Source organism: Calypte anna, chromosome 1 (assembly GCF_003957555.1).
Source record: "Calypte anna isolate BGI_N300 chromosome 1, bCalAnn1_v1.p, whole genome shotgun sequence".
Classification (NCBI taxonomy): Eukaryota; Metazoa; Chordata; class Aves; order Apodiformes; family Trochilidae; genus Calypte; species Calypte anna.
In genome coordinates this window covers 138,622,491-138,650,050 of record NC_044244.1, presented here as the reverse complement: position 1 = coordinate 138,650,050, position 27,560 = coordinate 138,622,491, and the positions used below count along the sequence as shown (strand labels likewise).

Here is a 27,560-nt window from a genome sequence, read left to right as displayed (position 1 = left end):
GGTAGACAGCAACAGACTTCCTATATCTGAGTCACAGGATGTGCTATGGAAAGAATATAATGTTCTTTAGAAAGAATTAGTGTTTTCAATTTAGGACATACGCAATGTCCTTAGCAAAATAAAAAACCATGTCTTATTATTTTCTTCACAGAGAAAACATGGCCAGAAACACATTGACCTTTTAAGAAAACATATGATGCCTCTAACACGTTTTATTGCTTTTCATTTTTTCACTGGTAGTGACTTGTTCTGAAATGGTGCCTCCTAACTCCTGTAACCTTACTCCTTTTCAATCCAAAGCAGTAAATAACCCGAGATGCAGTTGCCTGCCTCACAATTACATGGAACAGAAAACTGCCAAGGGTGGGAGTCAGTTGGAATCATCACTTGCATAAACACCTTTCTGTGTGAGAAGCCTCCCATTTCTGCAAAGACTTCTGTCCCAGACTTTCTTGTGTAGGTGTCTACCATTGGCTTTAGTTCAATTTAGCAGAGCTTGTCATTATCTTTATGCTCTTCTCCATCTCTTTGGCTCTGTCACTGTAGCCCAGGCTGGCTGTGAGCTGCTGAGGCTTGTATCTGGGTAACAACTAAACCAGTATTTGAAGCAGAGTTGACCCCACTTCCAGGCACAAGAACAGTAAAATCAGCATTCCCCAGTCTGTGCTCAGCTCTGTGAAACATGAGAAAGTGATCCAGGAAAAGCCTAGAGGATGATATTTGTAATAATCATCCATGCAGTTACTCACATCCATGGGCAAACAACAACAACAACGAATCAGCAGTGTGAGACAAACCTATGGACTCTGGCCCTTTTTTTATGGTTATAAATACAAATCTTTGTGGCACATCTGTACAAATCATCTTCTGTCATCCTCTGACTTAAAACCTTGAGGAGCACTGCAAACATCTCTCAGTTGCTAAGATTATTTTTTTTTTTTTCTGTGCAAAGGGTAACGAAACAGTGTTTCACAAAGACAGGTGTGTCTCTTCTGCATTGCAAATATCACCCTCTGCAGCAGCAAGGATTGTGGTTAACATGACATGGGGGCTGTAACCCCTGCCTGAGTGGCGCTGCTAATGAAGCACCTTGAGGAGAAGCACTGAAACTTTGATTGAGGAGGTCATTCCCCACAGGCATTATCCAAGTGACCTTCTGATCCTCCCTCCTTACAACCCCTTCTTAAAACCCTTCTTTGCCATCCCACTGGCCATGAAGGCATTCACCAGCAGGCACAGTGGGCCAACTGCACTGATGGGTTTTGTCTCAGTTCTTGATCACTGTCTCTTGTACTGCAGTTAAGCTGGAAAGGTCTGGGGCAGGGACTGTCTTCTCTTTTTCCAGTATATTACTTAGCCCAACAGGGTCTAGGTCATGATGAGGCTATTGAGAACCTAAGCAAAAGTTTAAAAAAAAAAAAAAAAGAAGATAAAAATGCAAAGAATGAAAATAATGAGTTATTCAAAGGAAGTAATAAGTTCCCATATTTAGCATATTATGCATATTTTTAAACAGTTAGTAATGGAAAAGCTCACTGTAGGAATAATAATTGTTACTATTTTTGCCTTGTGTAGATCTTTCATCTGTGAATCTCTGAGCATGCTAATTAAGACTTTGCACTTACCCAAGTACAAATAATTCCCATCTGGAAAGGATAGGATACTGGGGGTGAAGAAATGTAATGCCAACAATACCCTCATCTAATATTATCACTGCTGATCTGGGGGTAAACTGCTATTTTTAATGAGATAGCAATCTTAGTATGACACAACTAGAGGTTGTAGGTGCTCATCCACTGTTTGATATATGGGCCAGTAGTCACCATCAGATTGTGGATGTTTGCTATGGGCATGTACCAGCAAATCTGTGACTTCTGAAGTGACTCAGTCATTAGCCAGAAACGCCTGCATGCCAGTCTGCTTAGCATGGGCAGTAAAGCTGGGATCCAGGTTCAGAGCTGAAGGTGGCAACTTCCTTCTTATTTTACCACTCATCATGCCTAATGAAACAATTCCTTCCTCCAGTTCCTTATTGATATCATTAAGATTTCAGCTTTTCCTTTGCGGGATGGCAGCCGCCTCTTCTCTGTAGGGAAAAGCAGAGCAATCAGTGCCAGCAGCAACCACACACCTTTTCCCTGGAGTCAGGCAGTCCCAGCCCCAGGAGACAGTGTTCACACTAGAAAGCAACAAGCTTTTCAACCTCCACCATATGATATTTTACTAAAACTTCTGCAGATGGTTCCATGACTTTGCTGTGTGGCCACAGAGGGGGTGAAAGAAAATCACTCTCTACCCCCCTGACCCTGCCCTGTTCAGAAGAAAGGTGAGTGGTTCACATCTCTGTTTCGGAGGCCTGTTACCTATTTGCAGAACTACCAGGGTCCCACTGCTCTTCCCTTTTCAGAGACTGACAAACTCCCAGATTCCCTTGGAGCAGCTCTGAGTCAGGTTTGGGTTTGTGCCATGGACCCGTCACAAGGAGCTAAGCAGCCAAATAGGCAAAAGGTGCCACAGTCACATTTAGCTGTATCCTTCAGTAGCTCTTTCTGCTGTAATACCCTTTTTGTTCAGCCTGGAGCAGATGGTGGCTCACAGCACCTTTGGGCGGGTGGAAAAGCTGCCAGCAGCAAAGTCTGGAGCACTGAACCTGGCTCCTTGCACATGCTCCCTCCTGCCCAGCTGTACTGCTCTAAGAAGCTGCCTGCTCAGATGGCTCCAGCCAGAGAAGAGGGTCAAGGAAGAAAAGTGGCAGATGGCAGCTGAAGCTGGATCAAAAAAGGAGGCCTCACCTCTCTGCAACAACCACTGACAGGAGCTGGATGTTTTTCTGACTGTGTACTGGTTGGCTTTGCTTATGAAGTGCCCCTGTGCAGAGGGCTGTGAGTTTTTAGTTTAAAAACACACAGCTTGCTGTAATGTTTTCTCCATCTCACCCTGACTTTAGGCATAAAGGGACAGAAGCAGACTCTGATCTAAAATATTTGTGAACTGGAAGCTCAGGTTGTGAAGCCCCTCAGTGTTCTGTTCTGAAGCATCTGTAATACTTCAGCTCTGAGGAATTCTCTCAAGGGGTGATCCACTGCTCTTGCTGTGTCTGCTGCATGAATGTGTCTGTGCAAGATGCGTAGTAAATGAAGGGCAGCCTTTTCCCTGGCCCTCCTGGGTTAATAGAAAGCTGGCAAAACTCTTTGCAGCCCTTTCCAGGTGTCCTTTTCTGGGATGATGCCAATGTGTTTTGCAAACACTGAATTGGCCAAGATAGGTGCTTTTATGTGCACAAAAATTTGCACATATAAAGTGCTGGGAGTGGAGGAGTACAAGAGAGGCAAGCAGGCCTGTAGGAACTGGTATGTGTCCATGTATATATGCCCAATGCTCTTGTACAAATCTGGAGACACTAAGCAAAGGTGCTTGGTACCTGCTGCTGGCTTCCTTTCCTTTCCTTTTCCTTTCCTTTCCTTTCCTTTCCTTTCCTTTCCTTTCCTTTCCTTTCCTTTCCTTTCCTTTCCTTTCCTTTCCTTTCCTTTCCTTTCCTTTCCTTTCCTTTCCTTTTTCCTTTCCTTTCCTTTCCTTTTTCCTTTCCTTTCCTTTCCTTTCCTTTCCTTTCCTTTCCTTTCCTTTCCTTTCCTTTCCTTTCCTTTCCTTTCCTTTCCTTTCCTTTTTCCTTTCCTTTCCTTTCCTTTCCTTTCCTTTTTCCTTTCCTTTCCTTTCCTTTCCTTTCCTTTCCTTTCCTTTCCTTTCCTTTCCTTTCCTTTCCTTTCCCTTCTTTGACAAAAAGAGAGAATTTGGGCCAGAAGGCTGATGGCAAGGTCTTGGATAAAGGAACAGAATACCAGATTTTGATCCCAGCCACTCTGCAGCAAGATCTCTAAAGCAAAGGAAATCTACCCATGAAGTTTGACAAGGGAGAGAAGTGAAACCCAAGGAAGTCTGAGTTAAACTTATCCTTAATTATGTTAATAGCAGACAGGGGACAATCTGTTTCTCCTGGCTTTGGTCCTGATGATTAGGACTGCCTCAAGCATTTCCTATCTTTTCAATCTATTTTTATCTGGAGAAGACTTCACAGAGCCTGCAGCATCTCTGGGAGAACAATACTCAAGTAAATCAATCTGAGAGCCTTATTCCATGTAGGAAACAGTTTTGATCATCACAGAATCATAGAATAGTTTGGGTTGGAACAGACCTTAAAGATCATTTGGTTCCAGCTCCCCTGCATGGGCTGGGACACCTCTTAGTAGACAGGCTACTCAAGACCCCAGCCAACCTTGCCTTTCCTAGGAAACCTAAGCTTTCCTAGTTCTCTTTTGACAGTTTCAAAAGCAATTTGCCAAGCTAGGATCCAACTCATTATATGACTTAAGGAAAGGAATATTAGCAAAGGTCCCTGGCCCATGGCAGGAGGTTGGGCTGGAGCAGGGAGACTCTACTGGTAAATTGTGTCCTGCAGCATCAGGTGTTTGGTGAATGGTTATTTTCTGAGAATCATATCACATTAAAAGTGGAAAACTGGATGTGATGCTGGGGTTTCAAATTATTAGCAAGGTTTTCTGAGGTTGTCTAATGGTATGTAGATGACATGGGCAATAGGGGCTGTGTTTTCTTTGGGCTGGGGCTCCATCTCATGATCACCTGCAGATAGAATGAGCTTCAGTGAGCCCCAACACCTGTCTGGTTGCAGGGGGTATGATTTGTCTCAGGGAAGGTAACTCCACAATGGGGTGGACACCCTCTGAAATGAGCTCAGGAAGGAGCACTTTGTTCTTTTTTCAAGTCTGCACTAATTGCTTTTGTCATTTCATGGCCATGATACATGTCGTGCCATGGCACATTCACCTGGCACCAGAAACTGTTGGGCACTTTCATGCCTTTAATGAAAGAGGAAAACACCCCAGTGTCTCAAGGCAGATTTGCAGAAGAGAATTCAGAGATCTGGTAAAATTTTGCTAAAATAGGAGCAAAATATTCAGTAACCCTCGGAGGAAAGTGGCTTTGAGTGAAGGCCAGGGAGGAGGGGAACTCGCCCCTAAACCACCCTGCTCACAGAGGAGAAGGGGTCAGGCAAAGGGGAACCCTCTTTTATGCCAAGGGATCCCCACAGATCTGCAGGGGATCATCATGTGGTCCCCAGCCCTTGGTGTCAGTGGTGCTGTGGCAGTGAAGGATCCCCCAAGTTCCATGGAAGCCAAGCCCCAGCCTGCACTCCAACCCAGAAGCCAAAGCCTGAGGGTCCAGTCCAGAAGACCAGAGACCTCAAGACCCTGAAGAGAAAGACCCTGAAGACCTTGCCCACCCCTCACCAACACTGGGCCAGCTCTGGTTCAGGCCAATCTGAAGGTGCTATAAAGAGGGGAAAAAAAAAAACCCATTGTCAAAGCAGCTCTGGAAAATTTGCAGTGCCCTGAGGGCTTACTGTAATTTTGTAGGGCAGTTGTGTTATTTTTCTCTTTGCTGAGGTATCAAGCTGGCTGCCAGATTCTACAGCTCATTTGAGGAAATCCAAGAGCCAGAAATAATCTGAGAAAAAGCTGTGTCCCAGCATGTGGCTGTAGATCTACAGCATGGACCCTTGCATCGCCGTGGAAATTAAGATATCTCCTTAAGCTTAAATCTCACTGAGAAGGAAATGAAGTAGTCAAGTGTCACAATACGGCAGGATGAAATCTGTCCTTCCTGGACTCCCAGTGGGACAGATGGCTTCGGAACAGGGTCAGACAGGGATCCCATCAGAGGGCCCCACTGCCAGAGAGAAGTAATGCCTTGAACAGTTACCATGTAATGAAAATTTCTATCCTGTGCCTTGGAAAAACATTAGTTAAACATTAACATGGTTTCTTTGCCAGTACCACAAGTCCCAGGACAGGGACAAGCACAGACACATAATCACAAACTTGTGTTTTCTCTCGGCTTTCACAGATCCAGGGTTACATCCTGGCTTAAGGTTTCTTGTATTTACCTCACAGCATGAGAGCCCCTTGTATTTCTGACCTTAGGAAATAGTATTGCTGGAGGAACATGGGGAAAGTGTTTACACAGCATAGTCTGAATCTGTTGATGAAGGTGCTGCTGTGCCAGTCCCACTGCTCCCTTCTTTCCCAGTCTCCCAGGGATTTACTACTCTGATGTTGTTTGGCTGGACACTGGTGCTTCTCTGATCCTTTTCTGAGATTAATTACTTTGTTAAGACAACAGAAAATTAACTGTTCAAAGAAAAAGGGAATTCCCTCCTGGGTCCATAGCAGGGAACTGTGTCTGTTCACTGAAGGGTCAGATAATTGGCAAGGAAGGGATCGTGTGTTGTGGAAGAGCAGGGGCTGGAAAAATAATGGGCAGGTCTCTCTCCTTTGGAAACAAGGAGCTGTACAATAAGGCCAAAAGGGGTGAAAATGGAGATGGAGGGTTTGCCCAGCCTCAGTTACAATGTCCCCATATCCTGCTTTGGTTACCAGGTTCCCTTTGCTGTGTTGTTGGGATGAACTGGTTTGCTTCCAAACCTTTTGGGGAAGCGAAACAAAAAAATCAGAACAGCACAGTTGTTATGGAAAGGCACTCAGTCTTCATGTATACAGGAGAAAAGGTGGTGGTGTAATCTGGTGTTGAACATGCCAGGCCAAAGGTCATGTGGATCAGGCAAGGACAGATGATTTGTGTGGGTCAGGAAGACCTGACCATGGGGTCAGGAAGAGTGACACAGGATTTGTGCTGCAGGAGAAGACAGGTGATCCAGCATAAAGCTCGAGTGGCACAAATAGATGATACTAAACCTTTTATTTAAAGAAACCAAACAAACCAGCAATACAATAAATTAGCCATGAAAACTTGACTCTGCAGCAAAAGTTTAGCATAAGTCAGCACTTTACTTTGTGTGGCTGCAGCAATTTTGACCTAGGAGCCCTAATGCTGGATTTACTGCACTGTGAAATCATGGGCACAGAAAGGGGAATGGAAATGACAAAGTGAGGCCAAAACACTCAGCACCTCAGGAACAGAAGCTGATAGGACTAAGGCTGCAGAAAGCTACAAGTTCTGCTAGGTCTGGCAGTGTTCAGAGCTCCCAGTTCTACTGCAAGCACTCATCAGAAAAGATTAACAGCTTGCCAACTCCAGTATCTCCATGAAAAGCTGGGAAGAGGAAATATGATAAATGATCTTTCCATATTCCAATTGCATCTAATTTAGTGACTGATCATCTGTCTATTTTTTTTTAATCTTCCTTTTAAGTCTGTAGCATATGTGCTAGCTTTCAAAATAACTTCCAGATGTAAACTTTTTCCAGATAAGAACCCCTTTTTTTATCCTTTGACATTAGACATTTCAATGTAATGGCTATCAGCATAATATTTCTCATAATAAAAAAATTTCTCATAATAAAATGCTGTATTCTAAGAGTAAAAGTTATGTGCTGGTATTTGCAAGCAAGGAGTCCTAGTGTGCCTCCAGTATGCAAACTGCCATCCACAGTTTATATTCCACATATTCCTTTGCAGGAAATAATGCCCCTTAAAGTAGCAGAGAACAGAGACAGCTCCTGGGGTGCCCTGCTTGAGGTCTATTGGAAGGAAATTTATGAGATAAGGGAACTGTGTGACAAAGATGCTGGTCTTGGCCCTGATTACCAGACTTTTTTAAATAGATAGAGGGGGTTAGCCTTGGAGTGTCAGACTTGCACAGCGACAAGAATTAAGTTCATTACTCTTTCTACTTGGAGCATTGTCATTCATATTTAACTTCCTAGAAAGGAATTTGCAAGGAAATACCAAATCAGAAAGCTGGAAAGGAATGCATTTCATCTTGAAAAAATAAATGAAACAAGTATTTTTCTTCAAAAATAATTCTCTGTTTCCACTGAGTAGACAATTAAAATTCAACACCAATTTACAAAATGTCAGCATCACTGAAGCTTCTTTGAGAAATAATTCCCAAATTTGCATATGTAAATTACTTTCCAGGTGGGAAAAAAAGATAGCAGGAGGGGAATGCAAGTAGCCATAAGACAAAAGTTTCAGGCCCTGACACTCATCTCTTTGGGTGAGGCTCCTGAGAGGCTCCAGCCCTGGTTTGCTGGCAGGACTCTCAGGGGAAGTGAATCTGCCTGGGGATCCCAATCTACACTGTGCACAGATGGAGGAGTCTTGAGCCAATAGAAGAAAATCCAAAACTCCTGTTCTGAGGTGACTTTAATCTGGTGAGGGAGGGGCCTCTGCATGGATGCCCCTGTACTCAGCGCTGGTGAGGCCACACCTCGAGTACTGTGTCCAGTTCTGGGCCCCTCAGTTCAGGAAGGATATCGAGGTCCTGGAGCAGGTCCAAAGGAGGGCAACCAGGCTGGTGAAGGGACTCAAGCACAGATCCTATGAGGAGAGGCTGAGAGAGCTGGGGCTGTTCAGCCTGGAGAAGAGGAGGCTCAGGGGAGACCTCATCACTCTCTACAACTCCCTGAAAGAGGTTGGAGCAAGGGGGGGTTGGTCTCTTTTCCCAGGCAACTCTCAGCAAGACAAGAGGGCATGGTCTTAAATTGTGCCAGGGGAGGTTTAGGTTGTACATTAGAAAGAATTTCTTTACTGAGAGGGTGATCAGGCATTGGAATGGGCTGCCCAGGGAAGTAGTGGATTCTCCATCCCTGGAGATATTTAAAAAGAGACTGGATGTGGCACTCAGTGCCATGGTCTAGCAACTGCAGCGGTAGTGGATCAAGGGTGGGAGTTGATGATCTCTGAGGTCCCTTCCAACCCAGCCAATTCTATGATTCTATGATTCTATGATGATAAAGTAAGGAGGAATTCTAACTGACAGTGTAACCTGTTTAGATTTCCTGTATCTACGGATGTAAGGAATATCCATTAGAACAAAGATTTTTTGTGCCCCCTCCCTCCCTGCTTCTGAGTGGCACATGAGGTGCAGCCCTGATCCATAGGAAACTCCAGAGGGCAGAACCCCCCATTCCTTTGGGTCAGCCCTTGAAGCACCAGCCTCTCTCCACTAAGGGCAGAGGGTGTGAGGGTCTCAAGTCTGTGCTCTGAATGATTCTGCTAGGAACCCCTAACTATGGATTTGTTTGTTTGTTTGTGTGTTTTTCACACCATGGTATTGCAGACCAGGTGCAGCTCTTATGCTCACCGTTCAATTTTACCCCCAATTTTCAGACCACTTCGTGTTTGATTTTCAAGCCATGCTTCAGCTTGTTTCTCCTTTTCATTCTTCCTGAAAGCTGTATTTGCTGTTTTTGCAAGACAATTGTCGAACAGCTGATATAGGAGGGGAAAAATAGAATCTGTGAGAGATTCCTGCTCCTAAGGGTAGGCTATCCAAGCTCTAAAACTTTATCTGCACTTCCTTGTAATGGATGTAATACTTATTTCTGGGAAAAAAAATACATCTGCAGAGGCACCTTTATACTAGTGTGATGGAAGGTGTGACCATAAGGTATGTGTGGTATATGCAAACCAGTAAGAATAAAGCTTCTCCTTTTATATAATTAAGTAAAATCTTTCCAGCTGGAGTTTTTGGCAGTATGTCACTATCTGAAAAGGTATATTACTACAATGTGGTCTTTGCTTGCTTTCTGGATGTATTACATACTTGGTGGATTTAAAAAGAAAAAAAAAAAACAAAACCCAAACCAGAGTATTTTGGCATAGGAAAATACAAAGAACCAATAACTTTAAAACAAAGATATTAAGCACTGAAATAATTCTGGGGGCAATCACTCCACACAGCAGTAGGCAAGTATTCTGCTAAATTACACTGCTGGCACAGCAGGTTCTGGCTAACAAGTCTCCATCGCATTTACAGGCAAGCATATTTAAGCTTAGGATGTCTTAATTCCACTCTGTTCTGATTTGGCTGGTCTCCTTATACTCTCTGAGCACACTTAAGGGACCAGCCTCTTCATTTACATGTTCAGTTCCACTAAGATTTTTTCATCAAGTCATTTGTGAGATGCTATTTGCCGAGTGCTCCGTTGGAAGCATTTTAAGGTCTAAGAGGAGGGGTGACTTTACTTGTCTTGGGGAAGCCCTCCCAGGCAGAAAATGTTGGGCTAGATGGAAAATTCATTAGCATGAGCAAGATGCAAATTTTAAGCATGGACATTTTACTTGCAAAATAAGACTGTGTGAATTTTTGCATTAAGGAAACTCCAGAAACCACAAAGAACGTAACTGCCCTTAGCCTGGGAATGACAGGAAAAGGGGTTTAAACTAAACTATATTATATGGTGCTTACAGTGTACCAAGAGCATGTGTAAACATAGCAGTATAGCTGCACAATACATCTGAGGAGCATTAGAAATTTGGCACTGCCAGGAGGGCATTCCAGCACTAACTTGGTCTCTCCAGTCCTGCTTGCATCCCATGTAGCTGTGTCCCTTGAGCCAGCAGTGTGCCCAGGTAGCCACGAAGGCCAATGGCATCATGGCCTGTATCAGGAACAGTGCGGCCAGCAGGTCCAAGGAAGTGATTCTGCCCCTGTACTCAGCGCTGGTGAGGCCACACCTCGAGTACTGTGTCCAGTTCTGGGCCCCTCAGTTCAGGAAGGAGATTGAGGTCCTGGAGCAGGTCCAAAGGAGGGCAACCAGGCTGGTGAAGGGACTCGAGCACAGATCCTGTGAGGAGAGGCTGAGGGAGCTGGGGGTGTTGAGGCTGGAGAAGAGGAGGCTCAGAGGAGACCTCGTCACTCTCTACAACTCCCTGAAAGGAGGGTGTAGCCGGGTGGGGGTTGGTCTCTTTTCCCAGGCAACTCTCAGCAAGACAAGAGGGCACGGTCTCAAGTTGTGCTGGGGGAGGTTTAGGTTGGATATTAGAAAGAATTTCTTTACTGAGAGGGTGATCAGGCATTGGAATGGGCTGCCCAGGGAAGTAGTGGATTCTCCGTCCCTGGAGATACTTAAAAAGAGACTGGATGTGGCACTCAGTGCCATGGTCTGGGAACCACAGTGGTAGTGGATCAAGGGTTGGACTTGATGATCTCTGAGGTCCCTTCCAACCCTGCCAATTCTATGATTCTATGATCTGTCCTTCAGATTTGCATTGGTGAGCCTGTTCTCACGTGGCAGAACCTGCTCACCTTTTTTTTCTTTATTATTATTATTTTTTTTTAAATTGGCAGGGTAGCTCTTGGTCAGCAGGACATCTCAATTGGTGCTCCATTCTGTCAGATGAGCTCCAGAGACAGTTCTTGGAAGAGGGTAAGGGCTTTCAGCTGGTGTGAGGGGGCTGGCAGTGGGTTGGTGTCTCCTTGTTCAATGGTAAGGAGAACATAACTCTGCCATATTATATCTCCTGGGAGCTAAAGTACATTAACTGTGATGTATAGTTGTGTAACTCAAAGGAGTCTGTTCCCTGGCTGTAAGAGTCCATAATTTTTCTGCAGGATTCATAATGCTGCGCTGTCTTCTTCTGTGTAGATCTTCTGAGTACAGAGGGAAAACCAGCTTGTTTGGTGCACAGAGTATTTTACTTTACAGTAAAAAGCACAGCCCTTGAGTAGCTGGCAGACATACTCTAAACAGTGTTAGAGGAAACTATGCCTTTGGACTGAGATTTACTCAGTTTGCCTTTTTTTTCTCCCCTCCTGGTTCCTGTGAATTTACAGTGTCACTGTTTCTCATGTCAACAAACCAGCCTCAAATACCCAGGGTTTTGTCCCTTCCAAGAAATCTCAGAACAAGAAATAACACAAAGACAGCTGAAAGACTCACTCAGATGCAACCATGTGAGCATGGGTTACTGCTGGCATCATGCACTTTTTTTTTTTTTCCTGCAGAAGTGTTGCTTTTTCCAAGTTGTACATGGCTTATTCCTTAAAATATTACAATTGCAATTGCAGTTACTGCCTCTTGTTCTGCTCTCCCAGCTTGGCAGTCACTGCTGCTAAACTGCAGGATAACTAAACCAGAGGTATTTGCATGGGAAGGGACTTTCTGGAGTCCCAGCAAAGCTTAGAAAGAGAACAGCTTAAAACTACAAATGTATATGGCTAGTCCAGATTCTGTATAAAAGGTTAGTTTGGGACTTGTAGGACAGTAAAGGAGATTTAGCCACATTTCTTTCATTAAATAGTATGAGGAAAACCCCACATCCAGCTCAGAAAAATTTGCTAGAAAGTATTTAATTGCAGTCTTCTTGAGCAGTACTAGCTCTATCTCTGACCCTTTCAAAACACAAAAAATTGATTAGAAAAGAATAAAAGAAAACAAATACAGAAAAACTGCTACACATACAAAAGTGCTGGAGAATGGAATGCTTTCCATGGTGGTATAAATAAAAAATATTTTTCAAAAAATCATGTTCTTAAGTTCAAACCAGCATTTAGGGACAACAACAATGTAGAAGCCTTGGCAGGATAGGGAGCTCTGACTTAGTGTAGTGTTATTGTTCATTTTCTGGTAAAGCAGGAGCCAGTAGTGCTACTGTTTATCCCTATGATATAAAAGGGATCTTTTTTAATACCTCTGCTTACATTCTCTTAAACTTTTGACAACTTCATTTTCATTTTTGGGGCAGCCAAACCCACAAAAATTTGTTAAGTAGGTCTTGGTTAGTTCAATTCAAATTTTCATTGCTTGCTCTTGTTTCTTTTAAGTCTTGAACGAGCAGAGGTCAGCTTGATAGATTCTGAGCTTCAGTTCTCATTCTTTGGCAATCTGAGTTTGGGAGAACTTGAGCTTGATAGAACACTTAGAGTAAAAACTAGGGAGGTGTCAGTTTTCTGCGTAGCAGCTTGCTCTGTTCTTTCATCAATGTTCCTTTTTCTTCTTTCTTTCCCATTAATGACTGCTGAATGCTTTGCAATGGATGCTGCAGACGACCAGTGTTTTGTGCTGCTGAATATTTCTTTCCTCTGCCCCTGGAGCCTCCCCTGTGTGAACACCAATAACTATTCCTATAGTGTGCTTAATAGGTTACACTGTAACATGACCTGAAGAAACAAATCCACAGAATTCCTAGGAGAACATGAAAAAGGAGTAGATTTGATTAAAAAATCCAATGGGAATGATTGCAGAATTAGACAATTAGTTTTGCTCATCATGCAAGGCCTATCACCCTGTTACTAACTCCCCAACCCTCCAAGAAAGTATTCTCATCTGTGATCCTCTCAATAACTTTTCAGAAAACAAGTAAGAACCAATTCCCTGTGTAGCTTTTGATTTCTAAATATTTCCCACTCCTCAAGTGAAAAGGTCCTTCCATAAAGTCCCTGTTTGGCTGCCCTTGACCCTGAGGTGAAACTAAATTCCCTGTGCACCGAAGTCCTTAGCCAGACCAGAATTCACTTCAAAGGCAGTGGCAGCTTAGTTTCCAGTTGGGTCAGCAGGCTAAAGGGCTACTGGTTGTTTAGGAGATGCTTATATTTATTTGGGAGTAGGATGGGGACAGAACAGGGGGAATCAATGTCATTCCTGTGGAAGCCCAGGTGGACCTGCACAGATCATAACATCAAACTCCAGTATGGGGTCAAGAATTGTGCATACAGCCACCTCCAGGTGTTGGATTCCTACTTCAGAGCTTTGCTAATGGCTAGGGTGCCAAAACATGGAACTTTCTTCTTGAGGATGTTAGTGTTTCCAAATCAAGGATGGTATTTCTTAGCCTGTAGTAGCAGCTCTTCAGCTTTGAGGCATGCAGTATTCCATGGCATTCCATGAAGAGATAGGTGGTTATTCACACACTGGTACAGGGCTTGTACATTAATATCTCTCCTTTAAAGTTACATCTGGATAATTTTGCAATTTTCAGAACATAATGAAAGAAATAAAATGTGGGTGGAGTAATTCCTTGAAGTTATTCTGTAATCTGTGGACTAGCAACTGGTCCACAATGCCATAATTTGTTGTGATGTGGTTTGTGGTATGCAAATGATGGAGAACTCTGTCTCTCTGTTGAGTAATTACCATAAAAATTTATGTTGGCTTAAAAGTCCTTAACCTCAGAAAGTCCTTTTCTATCCTTTGACTATAGACAGATTAGAAAGAGTAACTCTTAGAAAGAGTAAGTCTTCTAACTCCTTGATGACCACACTAGTCCTGTAGATCCAGCTCAATCAAGACATTAATAGTGCTGCTAAGAAAACATAAGCTGGTAGGTGCATGCTGGCACCAAATGTATTCCTGCACTCGACATGAAGAAAGTGGGGCTAAGGTTAATCATAAGGATGTTTTAGTTAATCATGACTCTGTAGTGTCATAGAAGCAATGTACGTAAATCAGTGTAATACAGAGAGAGAGAAAAAAACCCCCAAAACCTAAAATGTTATTATTATCTCCCCATGAGACTGCAGTTTCTAATTTGCACTGTAATTCCATCAGCTGTCTCTTCTGCTTCTCTGCATAATTAGACAGAGCATCACTGTGTCATTAAAGAAACAATTATTCTAGCAACAGAACTAATAAACACTTTCTGTTAGATACAGGATTTAGCCAGAAAACACAAATAGACCTTTTACATCAATACCAGCTAAGATTAACAGTGACATTTAATGTCACCCACTCGTTCCTGAATTGCCACATTGTCACTGAAAGCCACAGGGTGGAGAGAAAAAAAATAGAAGGAGACAACTAGCAGATGCAAAATTATTCATGGGAGAGAAACTGTGACTATTTAAAGATGTTAGGCAAAAGCTCTAAAATAAGCAAATACTTGAATCCCACATAAATTCCATATTTGAGATGTAGGATTGAGTATTTAATGAGAATTTGGTTGAGCAGATTTTTTTTTCTGGTACAGTACTCCCTATTTCCTACTTACTCACAGCCTTCCTGTCTTAACTTGAGTTACACATCCAGCATTTGTGAGCCTCTCATTTCCTCAGGCTTATGATTTTGAGGGTATAATTTACAGCAGTATTTCCCAATCTTACACATGGGTTTGAAGCAATGTAGTAGTGTCTGTAGAGAATCTGGAGAAGCTCTGTATGGGTAGGGTAACACTGCTGTTACAATGAAACATAGAAATCCATAACGCAAGGATCCTATAACAACAATTGTCTTTTTTTCCCTCTCACATTCCCTAAATCAAAAAGCAGATTATAGGGAGCAGCAGGGTTAGTGACACTATTAACCAGTGCATAGGTAAAATTACACTTCAAAATTAGAATAAATTTCAAATGTCAAGTTTTTAACAGAGGTTCTCTTGTGGGTTTTTTTTGTTTGTTTTTTGTGTTTTTATTTTGTTTTGTTGTTTGTTTTTTTAAAATCTGTGATAGTTTTGTAAATATTAGTGTAAGAAAATACAAAGTAGATTTTCTGTAGCACCCATCATTATGGTAATTAAATATCATGTCCAGAATCTAGATGCAAGTTCTCAGCTGAAGCCCTGTAGTCACTCATATGCTGATTTTCACATATATTCATCAACTACATTGGGCTTAAGTTCATTCCTAAAAATATTAAGTGAATTTAGCCTGATTTTAGTCATGTTGTTTAAAGCAGGTTTTAAGAATGCAAGTGTGAAGATTTAGGCTGATATCCTTTTCCTATTATTTGAAATTTCACAAATGCTAAATGTTGTAGAAGGGTTTTAAATGAGTTGACTCCCAGGAGAATAATAGTGAGTCATGAGGGAAAAGCAGGGAAAAAGACCCCAACCTAGCCTAAAGGGGTACACCTTTTCTTTTTTACTGTATGTGGATGCAAAAAAAAAAATTATCTCTATTGCATATATGACTCCTGCCTGGCTGCTACTGTTTGAGCACTAGGAACTGTGGGTGAGGAGCTACATCCTTCCTTGTGTTTGTACAGCACCTGCTATTATGGGACACTGACTGTGATTTGGCAACACCAGCCTGCAATCAATAGCAGTAGCAATGCCATCAGCAGAAGTCTTGCCAGGCTAATGTACTTCCTCCACTCCCAAGCAATCAATTTCCACTTCCTCAGTATCACTTCCCTGTTGCTTCATTCAACCTCAAGTCAAAAGCACAGGTGAAACCTCCACAAGACTGTAAAGGACCATAAAGAAGTCATACTGGCAACACGGTCTCCATAGCTTATTGCAGCAGCAGTTAATCTCTGAAAAGACCACTGAGGGAAAAGAAATACCCTCAGAGCAGGTAAATCTTCATTACTGACACAAAAAAGTAACCGGTCAGAGGGATTTAAACCAGGCACCAGAAAGGCCCCCTGAAGAGCATTTGTGTGAAATGGGGAACACTAAAACCATTCAGTGATTTAAAAAAAAAAAAAAAAAAAAAAAAAAAAAAAGAGCTGTTGCCCTTTACTGCTTAGTCACTGGGTACGTGGCATGTTTGAGATAGGTTACTGGTTTTTTCCCTTCTCTTTACCTCAGGCACTCAGTCTGAAGGGTGTGTAGGGAAGTGAACTTTCAGATTACTCATCTTTACAGCCACAGTCTTCTAATAGGATTTGAGTCAGTTTCCCTGAATTTGGAAATTTGGATTCAGCTACACAGGGATCAAAAGGGCCTCACCTGCAAAGGGGCTTGAGAACTCCCATTTAGGACCTATAGTAAAAGATACTCATTTTGAAAGGGACTATCATGATGGAATAACCAATGGAAATCCTGTGAACTGTGCTCAGTGATTCTTACACAAAGTGGTCTGCTATTTGCAGTGTTGTTTTTAAAGTACACAGTACTGCAGTCATTGAGTGTGGTTGTTTTCTACATTTGCTCACCAACTCTAAGCTTTCTAGCCTAGGTTATAATAAGAACTCTGCATGTGGAGACCCTTATTATCAATACAATTTTGTTCTTTCTACTCTTAAACTAGAAGAGGAAAGCTTATGTTTGTTTTTTTCATTTAATTCCTAATAAAGAGATCCCTTTATTTGAAGCATCCCCATTTATTGAGCTTTGTAGCTCTGTTCATCTATGTTTGTGCAAGTGACTAAACCAGCAAAACATTGGGAAGTATCTCAGAAAGAAGGAGGTAGGGGCAGAAGGGATGCATGAAGATGCAGAGCACCAAACCACTGAGAGCCTTGCACTTTGCCAAGCACCATCAGTGAGACATTTTTATAGCCAGTCTTTGCTACTTAGTGGAAAACTTGTTGCTGTTTTTAGCCAGGGGGTTATTTTGAATTTAGAATTCTGGGAGTTTTAATCTGCTTTGAGGTTGTATCTTAAATTTTGCCACAATGTTAAGAATAATGACTGCTACTCTGTACAACTGATACACCAGAGAAATAAAAGCTCAGCCTGAGTGCATGCAGAAGTTTCCGTTTATCTGTACTCACCTGATTGCAAATATAACTTTAGATTTATTTACTCTGGGTCAGAGAAAAGGTTTGAGCTCTCATCTTGTTTAAGCCCCACAAATGTAAACATTGGAGAAAGGCCACTACCAGGTTTCTCTTCCATAAACAACTTCAAGAGCTGCCCAGCACTTTACAGATGCGGGCACTGTGGGGTGATGCTGTTTCTGAAGGTGCACGTCTTCCAGATCAAATGCAAGCTAGCTGTTTGGGTTTTGTGTTTTGTTTGGGTTTTGGTTTTGGTTTTGGTTTTTTTTTTCCATTTTGCATTTTTCTAATTAATTTAAGGAACAATTTTTGTTTAAAATATGGTAGCTGCTGGATCTTCGTGAAAACACATCTGTGTTTTCACAGCTGGACTCAGGTTGTTTTTTTTTTTCCATGACCTCTTCTGAGGATGACTTTTATTATCTCAGAAATTAAAACTTTTCTAGAAGGAGACTGAGGTCTCCACTGGAACTTGAAGCAAATTTCAGAAGGTGGGAAAATTCCAGGTTAAAACCTGCATGCTCAGTACTTTTTATCACCCAGAGAGATAGAAGTGAATGAGCTACACAGCCCCTAAGAGGTACACTTATTGGGATACAGAACTACAAGCTATTACCCACCATGCAACTAATTTTGAAATGAAAAAAAAAACAAAACAAAACCCAAACAAACAAAAAAACCAACAGAAACTACCCCCCCCCCCCCCCAAAATTTTATATATTAAGAATATAGGAAGCAGAAGTTTCTTGTAGCAGCATTCTTGTTCACTGTTGATCCAATTGAATTTTATCAGTGGCTAAAGATTAATAACATGCTCTTATTAGCCAGAGTTTCTATACAAAGTACTTAAGTGTAAGCATCTTCTAAGCACCCAGTTTTCATCCATAGTTCAGTTCATGCCATTTATTCCCATGTGAAAGTGTAATACCTGTGAAAATGTGACAGGCAGATAAAATGATGTAGCATCTCTGCTTCCAACTCCATCCACAGAAGTACTGCCTGCAGTTTCAAAAGGCCTCAGATGTGGCAGTGCTACAGCCCACACTGTGCAGCTGCAGCCACGCTGGGTGGCAGCTACAGGCAACTCCAGTCTTCTCCTCCCAGCCCATCTGCCACAGAGAGGAAAGATTCAAGAGGCAGAAAACAAGCATGAGGTTGGTAGCTAAAGGTCAAGGTCTTGCTGGTTCAACTCTCTCCCATGGCAGGACCGAGCTGCATCCCTTTAAATTACACTCTCCCAAATTGTAACAGAATTATTTCCATGAGGTATGCCTATAGTAAGATACTATGTGGTAGGTAACAAGGAAAAGAAATAGCAAATCTAAATGTCTGTACATATTCAGGTGTTAGAAACATGTTTTTTGGCACTTTGAGGCTTTATGTCCTGCAGGTGTACATCCAGTGAATGGAAGACATCTTTACAGTCTGCACAGTTAATTTTGTCTTTCTATATTTTACGTAGTAACAGGGGCAGCACCTCTTTTGTATGAACTGTCCCAAGGGACTTTTGTGCACCAATAAATATGACAGACCTCCTTTATCACTTTTTTAAAAACAAAGAAACCTCAAGCCACCAGAAAAAAACAACCAGCCCACACAACCAACCATCACCCCACCCAGCTTCAAAAAGAGGTATTTGTTATTTATGCCCACTCTGCTATCAGTTTCCTAGGCACTCCAAGGAGCTGCAAAGTGAAATAATGGGTAGAGCCCAACAGTCAGCTTGCTGAAGTAAAAGGCCTTTAGCTTATAGGAAACAATACTAAGGAAATGCTCGGTGTTTCTCTTGAAGTCAGGGGTAGCTCTGATACAGACCAAGGAACTGAGTTACTCTGGTGGTTAGAAACATTTAAGTTTCCAAAGTGTCTCTTCATGGGCAAGGACTGATGCAAGAGTACATTCTATAGGCTGTTTGCTTTAGACTGACAGCAGTAAGGTTCAATGATTTACCTGCATTGATGTAGAGGTGTGCACAGACACACATCTCTTGACTTCCATCATCACCTCTTGGCAGTCCTACCACAGGCTTGCAAAATGCCTTTTAATGAAATAAATGTGCTTTAAAACAGATTAATGTCTTGCTAGCTTTCTCTCATGCTTTCCAGTAATCTACACAAGAGAGTTTACAGCTGTCTATGCTGTAGGGATGCAAACTATAAATAATAACTACAAACTACAAGAATTCCCTTGGCATGACAAATCTAGCAGACAGCACACAGAATGCTTTTGCACCTTGACCAGAGTATTACCTGCTCATAAGGTAACTCTTCCACATGCCATTAGCAGCTTAACTCTTTGTAAAGATCCCAGGATGGAGTTTCTTCAGGCTTTACAATAGAAGATGAAATACCTCAGCTGCAATACCATCTTAGTAAAAGAAAGAAACAAAAAAGTGGTAGCTTGGCTCAGTTTTTCCAATAATGTGTGCGCATTAGGAAAAATCAGTAGCAGTTTTGGCTAAGCTGAAAAATGATACAAGATAAATTCTGTACAGCTTCAAAATGATAAGACATTAATTGGACAAAAATTGGAAATTCAAAATAGTTCAATTTTTTGTTGAACTGGTTCACAAATTAAAGCAAACTGAAAACCTAGTCCCTCTCCCAAACCCTAATATTAATCTCCGACTTAGAATCATAGAATCATAGAATCATAGAATCATAGAATCATAGAATTGGCTGGGTTGGAAGGGACCTCAGAGATCATCGAGTCCAACCCTTGAACCACCGTTGCGGTTGCTAGACCATGGCACTGAGTACCACATCCAGTCTCTTTTTAAATATCTCCAGGGACGGAGAATCCACCACTTCCCTGGGCAGCCCATTCCAATGACGGATCACTCTTTCCGTAAAGAAATTCTTTCTAATATCTAACCTAAACTTCCCCTGGCACAACGTGAGTCCATGCCCTCTTGTCTTGTTGAAAGTTGTTTGGTAAAAGAGCCCAACCCCCACCTGGCTACACCCTCCTTTCAGGTAGTTGTAGAGAGCGATGAGGTCTCCCCTGAGCCGCCTCTTCTTTAGGCTGAACAACCCCAGTTCTCTCAGCCTCTCCTCGTAGGGTCTATGCTCGAGTCCCTTCACCAGCCTGGTTGCCCTCCTTTGGACCTGCTCCAGAACCTCGATATCCTTCCTGAACTGGGGGGCCCAGAACTGGACACAGTACTCAAGGTGTGGCCTCACGAGGGCTGAGTACAGGGGCAGAATCACTTCCTTGGACCTGCTGGCAATGCTGTTCCGGATACAGGCCAGGATGCCATTGGCTTTCTTGGCCACCTGGGCACACTGCTGGCTCATGTTCAGCTTCTTGTCGATCCAGACTCCCAGGTCCTTTTCTGCCTGGCTGCTCTCCAGCCACTCTGTCCCCAGCCTGTATCGCTGCATGGGGTTGTTGTGGCCAAAGTGCAGGACCTGGCACTTGGCCGTGTTAAACCTCATCCCGTTGGAATCAGCCCAACTCTCCAGTCTGTCCAGGTCCCTCTGCAGAGCCCTCCTGCCTTCTAGTTGATCAACACTCCCCCCCAGCTTAGTGTCGTCTGCGAATTTGCTGATGATGGACTCAATCCCCTCATCTAAATCATCAATGAAGATGTTGAACAGAACTGGGCCCAACACTGATCCCTGGGGGACACCACTAGTGACCGGCCGCCAACTGGATGCAGCCCCGTTCAGCACCACTCTCTGGGCCCGGCCCTCCAGCCAGTTCCTAACCCAGCACAGGGTGCTCCTGTCCAAGCTGCGGGCTGACAGTTTTTTCAGGAGGATGCTGTGGGAGACGGTGTCAAAGGCTTTGCTGAAGTCTAGGTAGATCACATCCACAGCCCTCCCCTCATCCACCAGTCGGGTCACCTGATCATAAAACTTCTCCCCACACTCAGTTGAAAGCATGAAAAAAATGTCAGTATGTACTTTTTACCTTTTTCTTCAATGCCAACAAGGAAAAAAATGCATGACTCAACTACTTTTTCTGGATTAAGTCTCCAAAGTTTAATCTATTGCCTTCTGGTCCATATGAATTCCATATCACTCAAGGCAAAGCAAGTCAGGACTACAGTCTCTCCTTACCCCTCCTTTCCAGGCAACAGAAAAATAAGTTAATGCACTGCTGAAGGGCTTCTCTCCTGGGGAGTAGCATAAGTTAAGTGGGGCCATTCTGATGTCCCAGGACTCTCCTGCAGCAGCTGTAGCTCCCCTCAACATGAGTTGTTTGTGCTTTTGCAAACAGTACTGGCTGCACTAGGACTTGTTGGTAAGAGGACCAACAAAATACTTAGCATCAGACATTGATTTACATTAAGCTCTCAGCAAGCTATCTCTCTCAACTATTATTCTGTATGAGAAGGGGTATATATATTTAGATACAGTTCTCTAAACAACTACTCAAGCCTTTGCATGATTAGCAAGACTTATGTAGAGTGGTCTCCTACCAAGGCCTCCACCTCCCCCATAACCTCAGAGGCTTCCCACACACTCCCACTCTCCCTTCAGCTTCCAAGACCACATCCCCTTCCCTTCTCCTCCAATTCCTGTCCCTGAACTGCTAATTTGGAGTTGCTTGGTTTGGAGCTAACTTCATCCTGATCCACCAGCATGGTAACAACTGAGTCTTTTTTCAAGCCTAAGAACAAATCTGGATGTCTCAGAGCATGAGGTTTACTAGTTTTAACAAACATTTTGCTAAGGCAACAGCTTCTAAGAATTTTTAGATATACCAAAATCCCACAGTCTAGTTTGGTCATGAAATGAAACTTCCCTTCAGAGGAGTTGCCAGCTGTAGTTAAGACACATTACAAAAAGCCTTAATCCTAAACCTTTTTTAATTAGGTATTGACCTTCACACAGTGACCAAAACTAGTATTAGTCTTTTGAGAGTCAGAGATATTTAGCTGCATAGAAATAAGGTCAGGACGCTATTTTAAGTTAAGCAATGCCACTCTCCCAGGCCCTTATTTAGACATAATTCTCTAAAAAAAAAAAAAAAAAATAAAATTGTTGTGTCTTCATTTACTTTGACATAAGCTAGTAGAGAGTAACTGCCAAAGAAAAATATTACTGTCTTGCAAACAACTGTATTTTTTCCCTTACTCTTGTAGTGCTAGACATCTTGGTGATAAAAAAACCCCACAACAACCAAATCCAATACAAAACAGCACATAGTTTAAACAGCCAATATGCAAGTAGCACCTAAGGATGTATCATACAGAAGTCAATTAAAGCATAAACAATTAAGGGGCTTTTTTATTATTATTTCAGTAAAACTAAGGCTTACAGATTCTTAACTCACACTCATTTGGAAAGATATCCATAAAGAGTTGTATTAATAAAAACTGACAGGCTTTCAGGCTGCTACAATATTTCAAACTTAAGAAACAATAATCAAAGGATTACCTGACTCTTGTTGCCTTACACACCATCATACAAAGGGAACACATTCAGTAACTTCAAGAGTACCATTAAAAAGACACCAAGGGCTCCAGTTTTCTGTACCACACAACTTTATTTCAAATTCACATCTTTCTAGCAATGTATCCAAAATATTTTACTCAATAGTACCTTTAGACCACAAATATTCTGAAACAGGGCATCAAGCCTTTCCTATCTCCAAAAAACCCTTAAGTTTTAGCTCATGTTATAAAAAGTAACCACATGGAATGTGACAAGTCAAAATGTGAAATCAAAGTGCTTTAGTCCCATAGCGCAGAGAGACATAGTGGTTATCAAGCCATTCATCAGTATATCTTAAATACCAACAGAGATGTCTGGACTGTTGCACCCTACCTTGCAAAGACCTTTGGACCATTACAATGAAATTTCAGTAACTGACACCTAAACAGTACCAGTGGACCAATAGTTTCACCTTGATACATCAAATAATGATTTACAAATGAGGCATCTTTTTACCATTTTCAAGTTCCCTTAGTAATTACCAAAGTTCTGCCATATTATGTAAGACAAAACTATGTTCCAGTTAGTCTTTTCAAATCCAAAGTGTGCTATATTTCAAATCCCAAAGCAGTAAAACCCTCAAATTATTTACCTAGACCTCAACGGCTACCGAAGACTCAGTATTTTTTGTGCAATTCTTTACTATTTGCATTGTGAAGGGATAAGCACTCCACCCAATAGCTCGTATGAAAGAGCTATAAACTCTCAAAGCAGAAAGCTACTTTAATAAGGTTTGGATATAGGCAGCTGCATGGAATGTATACTCAGTTCAGAAGTGGCCATGCTGAAGAGTGCTCACGTTGAAAATCTTCAGTCAGAAAATTTCCTTTCTACAGAAGCCCACAAAGATATTTGTCTTTCAGAACGAAGTTCAAGATTTAGGCATTTAATTCTCTTCTCTGTTACAAAAGAATTAGCTCTACAGTATAATATGAATTAATTTCCTCCCCCCCAACATCCTTCTCCTTTCAGACCCCTCATTGTTGTACACGTTTATAGCTTAAATGGGAAGGGCTGAGGAAAAATCTCTAGTTTTATCCCACAGACATAAAGCCTAAGTGCTCTGCAAGCCTGATTTTATCCATTACATTTGTGGTAACCAACCCAAAATGAAGGCACATGAAATCTATAATAAAATAGCTTATAAAGTATAAACTAAAGCTGAATCTCTATATTATTTCTAGTCTTTTTACACAAAAGTAATGACCAGTACCTATGCAGAGATTCAATTTTATTTTTTTTCCATGTAACTTTTCCCAGAAATAGTTGTGTGCAAATACTGTCATTTATTAGGTTTTGACACAAAATGCAGAAACTGGTAGTTTATCTGCACGGGAAGTCTGAAATCAATGGATCACTAGCACTCCTTTCCCCTGTCATTACAAGAAATGTGAGCCACCAGCAACAGCTACAGCCAGCTGTCACCTTGAAAGTGCACAACTCCCAGCAGCAGTTTCCCTGTGAGGTGTTTTACAGCTTGTGGCATGCACTTTATCAGTGTCTAAATGTGGATTTTAACACATCAAAGCCTATCTACTTTTGGTTATTTACTGGCCAGACGTGCCCATACATTCTGAGGAAGCCAAGTCAAAACATGCTGTGACAGATGCTGCACTGGAATGGGCAGTACCTTAACATGATGAGCTGCTACATTCAGTAGCATTCAGGATCCAGGGTCAGCTCAATACCTCATTCTTAGAGAAAGCCAAATCTGGATACAAATCTGCCTCCTAAATTTCACTAGAATCGCTACCTTTAAACAAGAACAAGGTTCAGAAACAGAACAGAAACAAGATTCAGGTTTCTGAAAGCTTTAGCAGACTGATAGGCTTGTCAATCAGATTAAGACTTACTAGTTTGTTAAACAACAGTTCAAAGCCTTGGTTATCCCTTCTCTAGAAATACAGGTTTAGAAGAACTCAAACACCACTGCCATCACTTAACTGGAATATGTCATAGTGCTTTCACTCAGGATGAATTCACCCAGTGATAAAATTTCAGACTTCTATTTATTCACCCTGTGTATGAAGTGAATTCATGCATCCCAATTTGTTCTGCCCCCCTCCCAAATTTCTGCAGAAAGTCAGTCAAAGGGATTGGCACATGTCACTAATGAACACAGACCTGTAGCCATTACATTACAGGACCATATTAGAGTTTCATGAAGATTTCATGCAGTGGTGTTTGTGCTCTTTTCTAAAAGAGAACAGTTTTCACAGGTGGCACATACAACACAATTTTGTATTTTAAATGCAATGAGTTACACAGATAACAAACAAGAATTGACCAGACTTAATAACTAGAACTGCGCTAGGTCTGGCACTTGAGAATTCACAGTGGTTAACATAAAACTGCTTTGCCTAAGACAAAACTTAAGATACCAAATATATAAAGAGACTCTTTGCTTTCCATTATCTTGTATTAGTATTCCAACAGCGATAAGCAAGCTCAGTAGTACCTCAGACAGCAGAGACTTCTGCACATGGTCAACTTTATTCATTGTTTGCAGTGCAATTAATTCTTTTCAATTAATATATTAATGATGACAAAGCGGGCAATTACTAATGCATAAAGTCAACACAGGCTCAAGTCTTTGCTGGATTGATGCTCGGATTCTGACACGAAATCTTTGTCTTCCATCTCATGTGGGGTACCCTACTCCACAATGTGCCAGGCAGTATTGCTGTTAAAGAGAAACTTAAAGTATACTTGCATATTACGGAGGTGCTCTTCTGTAATAACAAGTTGTTTGAAGTAGTTTATAGTACCGGTTGATAAGAATACAGCATTTGCACTTTTCTTCCCCCCCACTCAAGCAGCTAATTGTAGTAGTTTCACTGTCACAGGTTTCTGATCCTGAAGCCTGCCTTTAGAGAGAAAGGAGAACACCTTGTAACCAACCCAGCATTTCTCAACACACCTTCTGCCTCTCATTTCAGCACCAAGGGCACAGCCAAAGCAGCTGCTCTTGGAGTTTTTAAGCCACCAGAGTGACCCACTGGACCGACTGACATCACCTAACTGAGAATTAAAGCAAGATACTCAGGACTCATCTGCCCAGAGCACTTGAGTGTAGATGAGCACCCACTCGTACCTGCATCAACTCCCGTGCTACACCCCAGGGCACTTTGGTCCACGCGCCCACCCCTCAGACCTCAGATTCCCTGTCCTTATCCAAAGACGTTGGACTTTGGCCTGAGCTTGAAAGATGCTTTCAGGGATTTCTCCTCGTGCTCTTCCTCCTCAGTGTCACCACGAAAGGAGGGCGTGTTGTGGATGATCTGAGTCCTGAAGCGTATCTTATTAAGCCGAGGCTTCATCCGCCCACTACCAGTGCCTTTCCGGGTCCCCTCCTTGCCCTTGCCTGGCACCGCTGCCCCTTCAGTGCCCTCGGCTTCCTCCCCCGTGTTGTGATGGTGATGGTGGTGTGAGAGCCGGTAGTTTATGAGATTTGAGGGCAACACTTTGGAGAGCCTCCAGCGCCCACTCCCATTGCCGGCAGCCCCTTCCTCCTCCTCCTCCTCTTCTTCCTCCTCCAGGGCCCCCACGAGGTTACGCATATCCCCCGAAGTGCCCCGGTGCAGATACTGAGCAGCCTTGCGCCCGCTGTAGTCTCGGATGTCCACGTCGGCGTCGTAGGCTCCTACCAGCAGCTTCACCACCTCGGCGTGGCCGTGCATGGCGGCGATGTGCAGCGCGGTGTGCCCGCCGCTGGTTCGGGCGTTGATGTCCACGGGCAGCTGGTGCCGCTGGGCAAAGTTGACCAGCGTGGCCAGCAGCTCCTGCCGACCGTGCTTGGCGGCCCAGTGCAGCACCGTGAAGCCGGTGATGAAGTCCCGCTTGCAGAGCAGCGCCGGCTCGCAGCTCAGAAGCCCCTCCAGGCTCTCCCACCGCCCGTCCGAAGCTGACAGCATCCAGGCGTGCTCCAGGGGGTCCAGGGCCACGGCGCCCGTCGTGCTTCCCTCCTCCTCGGCGGAAGACGAGGCCACTGAGGCGCTGTCCGAGTCTCCTCCGCGGCCGCGGCCCCCCCCGGGAAGGGCTCCGCGCTTCAGCTGGGGCGAGCTGCCCCGCGCCGCCTCCCTCAGGCTCCTGCGGCCGCCTCCCGGCACCGCCGCCCCGGGGGCTCCCTCAGCCGCCCCCACCTCCTCCGCCGGCGGAGGCCGCCCGGGGCCCGCCGCTATCGCGGCTTCCTCGCCTCCTCCGCCGCCCCCGGGCGGCGGCCCCCGCCGGGAGCCCTTCCGCGGGCCTCCTCCCGCCGCCGCGTTGGGCCGGGGCGGCTCGTTCCGCCGCCCCGCGGTCTGAGGGCGGCTGCCGGCATCCTCGCCCGCCGGCGGCGTCGTCCCCTCTGCGCCCGTCCCGGGTTTCGGCCGATCCGCGCTGTCCCCCACCGCTACCGCCTCCCCGGGGGTCTGGGAGGCGGCAGGGGGCTCCGGGGCACAGTACCGGCGTCGGAGGTGTACGTACTTGACACCGGTGCCGGGCTCCTGTCGTACCGTGGCCACGGCGTTGACCAGCTCCTTAAAGCGCTGGCGGGCGGCGGCGCGTCGTTCGGGCTCCGGGGGGCTGAGCCAGTCCCGGAAATGCTCCAGCAGCTCCGCGTTGCGCGCCCGCCCGCCCCGCGCCGCCAGGAACCGCACCACCGACTCCTGCTGCAGCTCCGCCGGCTCCGCCATCACCGCTCCTGTCCCATCTCATCGCGCCGCGCCGGCCGCCGCTCCTCCCGCTGCCGCGGGCGCGGCGGAGCCCGCTGCCGCCCCCGCCCCTCCTCCTGGCGGCGGCGTGCCCCGGCAATCTCAGCCGCGGCGGCAGCGGCCCCGCCGCGCCACCCTCCGGCCGGGCGGCCGCCCCACCGCCGTCGCCGACACCACCACCGCCCGCCTCAGCGGGGCGGCTGCTGCCACCCCCAACCCCGCTCC

At 44.0% G+C, this 27,560-nt stretch overlaps 1 protein-coding gene across 1 annotated transcript; it reads right to left on the bottom strand.

Moving 5' to 3' along the window:
• Positions 1 to 22,417: 22,417 nt before the first annotated feature.
• SOWAHC (sosondowah ankyrin repeat domain family member C) lies at positions 22,418 to 27,326 on the bottom strand. Its single transcript, XM_030465048.1, has one exon. The coding sequence runs from the start codon at positions 27,315 to 27,317 to the stop codon at positions 25,815 to 25,817; it is 1,503 nt and encodes a 500-aa protein (XP_030320908.1). The 5' UTR covers positions 27,318 to 27,326; the 3' UTR covers positions 22,418 to 25,814.
• Between the last annotated feature and the right edge of the window lie 234 nt (positions 27,327 to 27,560).